The 8,474-nt window shown below is 35.7% G+C and overlaps 2 protein-coding genes across 2 annotated transcripts; one reads left to right on the top strand and one right to left on the bottom strand.

Moving 5' to 3' along the window:
- Positions 1–2,191: 2,191 nt before the first annotated feature.
- Positions 2,192–4,267, top strand: LOC107889631 (aldehyde oxidase GLOX). Its single transcript, XM_016814133.2, has one exon. It carries the CDS (start codon positions 2,508–2,510, stop codon positions 4,164–4,166), a length of 1,659 nt encoding a protein of 552 aa, XP_016669622.1. The 5' UTR covers positions 2,192–2,507; the 3' UTR covers positions 4,167–4,267.
- Positions 4,268–4,497: 230 nt separating this feature from the next.
- On the bottom strand, positions 4,498–8,270 carry LOC107889630 (protein NRT1/ PTR FAMILY 5.6). The gene is made up of 4 exons (XM_016814132.2): positions 7,972–8,270; positions 6,423–6,640; positions 5,802–6,346; positions 4,498–5,713 (listed from the first exon to the last, which is right to left on the bottom strand). Exons 1-4 carry the CDS (start codon positions 8,126–8,128, stop codon positions 4,849–4,851), a joined length of 1,785 nt encoding a protein of 594 aa, XP_016669621.1. The 5' UTR covers positions 8,129–8,270; the 3' UTR covers positions 4,498–4,848.
- Positions 8,271–8,474: the final 204 nt, after the last annotated feature.

Genomic DNA, 8,474 nt, shown 5'->3' with positions numbered 1-8,474 from the left:
CATTTATTATTAATATATTTATAATTGTAATAAATATTTATTATTAAAATATTAATATTGAATATTTTTAATAATATGTAAATAATATTATTTAAAATTATTATTTTTAAAATTTATTATCAAAATAAAATTGAAATATTAAATAATTTATTAAAATAATAAATTATATTTATTATATTAATAATTTATTATATGATTAAATATAAATAATTAAATATGTATGTTTAATAATATTAAAAAATATAATGTTTTAAATATTTTTAAAAATAAAAATAAAATTTATTATCAATATAATAATATTAAGCTTGATTTAAGTTAATTTTTATATAAAAATAAAATTATCTATAGATGAGTTCTTTTCCGATAAATGACTTACGATTTTTAAAAGGTAAGTCATTTTAAAGGAAAAGGGCTTATTTTACATTGACTTGTAAGTCATTTTCCATTGATTAAATTATTTTCTGTAAAACAAACACAAGAAAATATAGAAAATATTTTCCGTAAAACTCTTTACATGTAAACAAACAGACCCTTAATTAAAGCAAGCGTAACAAAATATTAGAAACTAAAAACCTGGGCGATTTAACCAAAATAAAAATGAAAACACCCCTCAAATCAGAACAAGCAAATTCAACATCTTTTAACATATCATTAAAATCCAAAATCTATCCACTTCTTTCAAGAATTAAGTGCAACTAATCAAAATTTAGATTTTTTTTATTTATATATATTTACTTTTTTATATTTTTTACTTTTTTATATGTTTCTACTTTTTTCATTTTATTTTTAGATTATTATATATATTAAAAATAAATAATTATATAATACAATCTTAATGTATGGCATCATTTTCTTTTAGTGTGGCCATTTGTATGATGCCAAATTCAATGATTAATCTGAAAAAAATTTCACAGATTAAACTACCATAAATATATCCTTATCCCTTAAATAAAAATAATTTTAATTTGAATAAAACTTACAAATTAAGTGAGAAATCACCTTACAGCAAATTTGATGGTTTTACTTGGTAATTTCAGTTGTATTGTCTGAATTTTTTTTAATATTATGATGAAATATATGAATTTAATTTTTTTATACTTTTAAATATAAAATTAAGTTAATAATTTTTAAATGGCAACTATTTTGTCTTTATTTGCTTTTTTAAATATCCTACAAATAAGATCTTGTTTGATAAATTAAATTTTATAAGTATTGAATTTATATTAAATATTAAGAAGTTAAATTTTTTTATTATTTTATTACATCTTAAAGATAAATAACATCATTTAAAATTCACTTTGAGATAGTTTTTCACTTTATTGATAATATAAAATCATTAAAATATTTATTTATATGAAACAAACAGCTTTATTCAATATTCGTATAACATATAATAAAGGGATAAGGGGTCAATTATTCAGTTACAAGTTCCGATGGTGGCCATTTTGTACTTATCCACCTTGAATCAATGGACACCTTCAAACAGTGGTTTTCAAAAATTTAAAACCCTCCAACGCCCCACCCACAATAAAACACAAGACCACGCTTACACAACTAACAACTGCATAGCCTTAGATGCTGAACCACCACGTGTCCTTATCCCTCAATATAGTCCTTGAGCAATATTGTAAATATTGGGTTGTTGAACTCAATACTTACATATTTAACAGCCGTTGATTTCTTTTTTCCTTTAACGGTTTGATTTATATTCGATTTTATATTATCGGTTCAATTGGATGATCCAATTTGTCTCAACGGTCGTTGTCTTTCAATTAAAATTGTGCCCCAATGCTTATTTTTTATTACAGGAAAAATCTTCCGACGAAGATTAAATTATCTGATGTCCGAATAGTTATCTCGAGATGGTGAGCTCACAATTACTTCCTTAATTTTTTGGTGATAAACTTATTGTTCGAACGTTTTTCTAACTTATCACGTATCTTGACTCGAATAGAGATATGATAATCATAAATGAATCATTATATATATATGATAAAATAGTATCATGTTAGCAATAAAATATAAAGAATAAATTCTGTTAAAATTAAATGAATGTATAAAGATTTATGCCTATACTTATTACTACAACTTATATAAAAAACGTCAAACCATTTAATGACACAATTTTAATGTACACACCATTTATTACTTTATCTTACAATGATCAATTTTAATAAATTTTTTTTATAGAGAAGCCACAATGCAATTAGGATATATTAAAATGACTGTTATGTTATTTTCCACCTTTTAATCAAACATAACTCGACAGCTGCTTACGTGCCAATATATAATGGAATTTAAGGACCCACTTTTACAACGTTACCGTTGAATTGAGTGAACCCACACTCTCGTCTCAAGCTTTTTTTTTTTACTCTGATTTTGTAGCATGCAATATAGATTCACGTACGATCAATAGATTCATCGTGATCCAACGGCTCACGTTTACGTCCTTACTGCACTCTGTAATTCTTCAGCTTACTTTATAGTAGTGTCTTTTTGCTACTTTCATGTCCACTCCCTCCTCTCTCTCTCTCTCTCTCCCCTTTGCAATGGCGAAATATGCTTCTTCTCTCCGATGGCTTCTTCAAAGCTTAATTTTTACGATTCTATCGACGGTACGGGCTCAGCTCCCGGGAACATGGGAACTTCTAGTCCCAAACGCCGGCGTAGCCTCCATGCATACGGCGGTTACCAGGTTTAACACGGTTGTTCTTCTGGACCGGACCAACATCGGACCTTCCCGTAAAATGCTTACGAAAGGCCACTGCCGTATCGACTCGAACGACGTCGTACTTAAAAAGGATTGCTTCGCTCATTCCGTCGTTTTGGATCTGCAAACCAACCAAATCCGGCCGTTGATGATACTCACCGACACTTGGTGTTCATCGGGACAGTTCCTCCCCGACGGAACACTTGTACAAACTGGAGGAGACTTGGACGGGTTTAAAAAGATCCGGAAATTCGAACCGTGTGAACCCGGAGAGTTTTGCGACTGGGTGGAGCTGAAAGACGTGGAGTTAGCTAATGGCCGATGGTATGCAACGAACCAAATATTACCGGACGGAAGGGTAATTATCGTCGGAGGGAGAGGAACGAACACCGTCGAGTACTATCCGCCGAGGAAAAACAAGAACGGCGCAATTGAACTGAAATTCTTAGCTGACGTGGAAGATAACCAAATGGACAACTTATACCCTTACGTCCACCTCCTTCCCAACGGTCACCTTTTTATCTTTGCCAATAATAAAGCGGTGATGTACGATCACGAGGGCAATAGAGTAATTCGAGATTACCCAGCATTATCCGGGGGCCCACGGAATTATCCCTCAGCTGGATCGTCGGTGATGTTAGCCCTTGAAGGGGATTTTTCAACGGCTGTGATTGTCATCTGTGGTGGAGCTCAATACGGAGCTTTCATCGAGAGGAGTACTGACACTCCGGCGCATGGTAGCTGTGGGCGCATTGTAGCCACTGATCCAAAACCGGGTTGGGAGATGGAGGATATGCCATACGGACGGATCATGGGAGATATGGTGATGCTTCCCACAGGTGATACTTTGATCATCAACGGAGCTCAAGCCGGGACCCAAGGGTTCGAGATGGCTTCCAACCCGTGTTTATACCCGGTTCTATACCGACCGGATCAACCAGTTGGTTTACGGTTCATGACTTTAAACCCGGGAACAGTTCCCCGAATGTACCATTCAACCGCCAACTTGTTACCCGATGGGCGAGTTTTAATTGCAGGTAGTAACCCACATTATTTTTACAAATTCGGTGCAGAATTTCCGACCGAATTAAGGCTGGAAACATTTTCACCTGAGTATTTATCCCCGGATCGAGCCAATGTTCGACCGGTAATCGAGGGAATTCCCGAGACGGTACGTTATGGCGAGGCGTTCGATGTATTTGTGTCAGTTTCACTAACGGTCGTGGGAATCATCGAGGTCAATTTCGGGAACGCACCTTTTGCTACACATTCGTTTTCACAAGGTCAGAGATTAGTTAAACTTAATGTTACGCCGTCAGTTCCAGATAGTGGCCGATACAGGATTAAATGTAAAGCACCACCAAATGGAGCGGTTGCTCCGCCAGGTTATTATATGGTTTTTGCTGTTAACCAAGGGGTTCCAAGTGTCGCTCGTTGGGTTCATTTAGTTGCTTAAATTGTTTAATCGTATTGCAAAGATTTGCAATTGTATTAACTTTTCCAAGTCTTAAAATTCTCAACTGTTTATATACAAAATGTAGTAATTTTTTGTGTTGACATTAATTCAAGACTAAGGAGTGAAGTTGCATACTAAATATTTGGATTAAATTAGAAATTCTCTATTTTGCATCCATTTTTATTTTTAAATTGAGAATGAAAAATGGAAACTAAAGTAGTTTTGATCGTATGGCTTGGGTACCTACTTGCACAAGTTTTTACTGTAATGGGGCTGGACACTGATATTGCTGCATAAAAGCAAAGGATTTCTTGCATCTATTTGTACCCAATTAAAAGGAAAAGGACTTGGGAAATTCAATAAATGCTTTTTCATAACAGTCCTTAGTATACAATTATAGCCAAAGGATTTCTTGCATCTATTTTGCTGTCTTACTAACTAGTCATCTCTAAACCTTGTAACATTTAGTGCAACGACCCACACCTTAATTTTATCTGAAAAAGAAAATGGACAAATTCAAGTTGATTTACCGATAGAAAGATATTACAAGCTGATACAAGCAACAAATTGAGCTTTACTACTACGCTACAATCTCATAACTTGCCTTGATTGAAGACTAGGAAACACTAAACAATAGCACCAATATCTTTATTTATGTGAAGACACAATTGAGTTATTAATGTTAAGCCATGGATCCAGCCGCATCATGGTCATCTTCATTGCAATTAGCAACAGCCAAGCTCTGGACATTTTTGTAAGAGTAACGCTTTGCCACGAAAACAAAGAGGAGCAAGTTCGCCATGGTCATGATTGCCAATAGCCAGTAAAAATTGTCTAAGCGGCTGCTGTTCAAGTCTTTGCCGAACCAACTCTTCCCTCCCTTCTCAGTGATGTGATCGACAAGCGTTATGAGCAGGCTGCTAAGGAAGTTTGCAGCTCCAATCACGCTGAGGTAAAATGCAATGCCTAAGCTTCTCATGGAATCAGGTACTTGGTCATAAAAATACTCTTGCAAGCCCACCAGGGCGAATCCATCTCCTGCACCGATGATGAGGAACTGGGGTGCTAACCAGAATACACTCATTGAGAGGGAGCCATTCACTGGGTCCTTTTTGACTGCACCTAATCTCTTTTTCTCCACAAGGGCTGCAACTATCATTGTAGCGATTGAGAAAAGCATCCCAATGCCAATCCTCTGGAGAATTTTGATGCCTCGTTCGTTTCCAGTTGCTTTCCTTAGTATTGGTACGAGGATCTTTTCATATATGATTACCGACGTTATCATTCCAATGGCGGCTAGAGAGTAAATGGAGGCTGGTGGGATGAGAAAACCGCCAATGTTACGGTTCATAATGACACCTTGTTTGATGAAGAATGTGGCAGCTTGGGCTACGCAGATTCCAAAGGGTAATGTTGCTAGCCATATGGGAATCATGTTGAGAACAAGTTTCATCTCCTCAACCTTGGTCACTGTTGCAAGTCTCCATGGATCCTGTTTCTCAAATGAATTCTCCTTCTCCTCAACAATGGCTGCTCTGTCAAGGAACCTGAGAGGCACAGCGCTTCAGTAAAATTATAAAGAGGAATGGATATCAATATAGAAGTCTTAAAAGTGTTTTTTTTTCCCTATCTTACTTAAGTTTCTTGGTGTGACACAGAAGCCTCCCCTGAGCCTTTTGGGAGTTGGGAACTTCATACAAATCTGCAGGATTGGAGGGGTGGGGCAATTTTCTTTTAGAAATGGCAGCTACTAAAACCTGTAACATTGGAGTTAAGGGGCTTCCCGATGGCATCCTGTAACGATAATACGGCCTTCCAATGATGAAGATTAACAGCGACGAAGCCATTACTACAGTGAGAATAATATCCGCAATGCCCCAATTGACATGGTCTTGAACGTATACAATTACAGTGACGCCCAATAAGAGTCCAGAGCAAAGACCAGAGTTCCACCAGTTGAAGAAAGACATCTTGTTCTTTCTCTCCTGTGGGTGATCATCGTCGAACTGGTCAGCTCCAAAGCTCTCCAATGAAGGTTTATGGCCTCCCGTTCCAATGGAGATCAAGTATATGGCAAGGAAAAAGGCCACTTCATGAGCCTTCCTTGGCTCAGCACACACATCACCTTCGCATGCTCTTAAGCTTGGTACAAACCAGGACATTGTCAACAGAATCAATCCCTGTTTATTACAGAGGGGTTAATCCCGAATCAAAATGATGGAAAGTGGAAGAGAAATGGGAATAAGATGTAATTACCAAAATGTAGACAATGGTTGAACAAAGAACAGTAAAAAAGCGGCCCAAGTAAGCATCAGCAATGAAACCTCCAAACAATGGCATCAAGGTGGTGACCCCAGCCCAGTAGTTGACACTCCTCGCAGCAGTTTTGAGGTCTTGGTGAATCACCTTGGTGAGGTAAATGATTAAACTCGTTGCTATCCCAAAGTAACTCAGCCTTTCACTGAACTCGATTGCTGCCACCCCACATAATCCCCACAGTCAAAAAAAAAAAAATCCTTTCTTATAAAATTTCAACAAACAAAGATTATATTCCACATATCACAATACGACACGACAAGGCAAATAACAACAATGCTCGCTAACCCTGTTGATATGGACTTTAGGCATTTGTTCTTGTTCTTAACTGCAAATTAGAGGCTACATTTTGACTAAAAAAAGGCAGTAGGGCCTTTGTTTTATAATGATACTTGAAGGATTGTGACTGTGTGGGTAGACAAGAATAAATCGGTCGACTTAAGAATATCATCAAGATTTCTTGATGTCGACTTATACAAACCCAACAACCAATTAATATATCAACTTGCACCGTTGCTTAAATAAAAAAAAAATCACAGCCCAAATTAATTATTAAAAAAAACCAAAACTGAAAATTTTCTAATACATCGAGATGAAAGCAGCAGTGGAGAACAGGACAACCCATTTGCATAAGGAAAGTCAAATAATAGTGCTACTCCCACTGATTTCTTAATTAGGGTTTATGGTTCATTCAAGCTATATCGGTGTACGAGATTTCCTAAGCCCCTTCTCTGGTGATGAGCAGATTACTAGGATGAAGCCGGGGCATTTGACACCAGCACTCATATTATTCAGTGAGTGCTGCAGTGGGCCCCTCTCCCTCCTTCACCCTTATTTTTGTTTTTTTGCCATTATCTCTTATACTTTGTATGTATGCCATTTAGATCTTCTTTTCCCTAACTTGATGTATGGCTAACTTTGTTCCTTCATGGAAAACTACTCCTAGATTTGTATTAAGGCCAGTTGGATGAGAATCATGTAAAACTGACTTTCCAGTAATTACTTCTATTCTCTCTCTTTCTTTTTCTTTAATACAATTTCTACACCATCACTCAATACTCTCAAGAACTATCACAGTACTAAATGAATTAATACTCAATCCTCACAAATATTTATAACAGTTATATATATGTTGTAATCCATGGTTTTTAACAGTCGACCATTGATTCGTTTGTAAACTTATTTATCACATACTATAAATACCAATCGTATATATACATATATTTATGCAACTTCACACGTTGACATATAATCTCGTATGTAGAGTTTAAAAACTCAGGGTAAGGGATGAGTTGATGCATTTAATAGGAATCTGAAAAAGTAGTTATGTAGGGTGGACTAGTGTCGTCGTTGGAGTTAGCGTGTAAAAACTGACATTATAGGTGTCAAGTAGTGATGTAACGTCATTGGCTTAGCATGCAAATGAAACAGAAAGAAAAAAAAAGAAGAAGAAAATGCATGCTTGAAAACGTTTTCATGGCAACCTTACCGATGATAAAGAGAGAAGCTTTCCAAGCACCAGTGGAAGCTCGAAGGGGAAGTCTTCCTTTATGATCAACAGAAGAATCATAAACCCATTTCTCGTCATCGTCATGATCATCAGTAACATTAATATTTCTCATTTCATTTCCTTTTGTCTGCTCCATTTTGCTACTTCCCTTGCAGCTGTTATCTCTACCTTAAAGCACAAAGAAAAGCAAAGGAATAATATTTAAGAATTTCCCAACAATACTATGTTTATGGTTTGATAGTAAAGGAGAGGGAATGGGTGATTTGTGGGAGAAAAGCTATGCCTTGGGCCTCCTTTTATAGGGGAAAGATATTTGCTTTCTTTTTACATGGATAATAAATATTAATTAAATTCATCCCCAACCAAAAGGAAAAAAAAAAAAAAAAGAGGCGGTGACATGGTTATAAAATTTGAGAATTGAAAAATTGATAATATGTGATACATTATGTATAAGTTTTATGTATCATTAATGAAATACATTA

The sequence above is a fragment of the Gossypium hirsutum genome, chromosome A09, assembly GCF_007990345.1.
Source record: "Gossypium hirsutum isolate 1008001.06 chromosome A09, Gossypium_hirsutum_v2.1, whole genome shotgun sequence".
Lineage (NCBI taxonomy): Eukaryota > Viridiplantae > Streptophyta > Magnoliopsida > Malvales > Malvaceae > Gossypium > Gossypium hirsutum.
The sequence above is the reverse complement of the archived record's forward strand: the minus strand, read 5'-3'. Positions and strand labels throughout refer to the sequence as shown.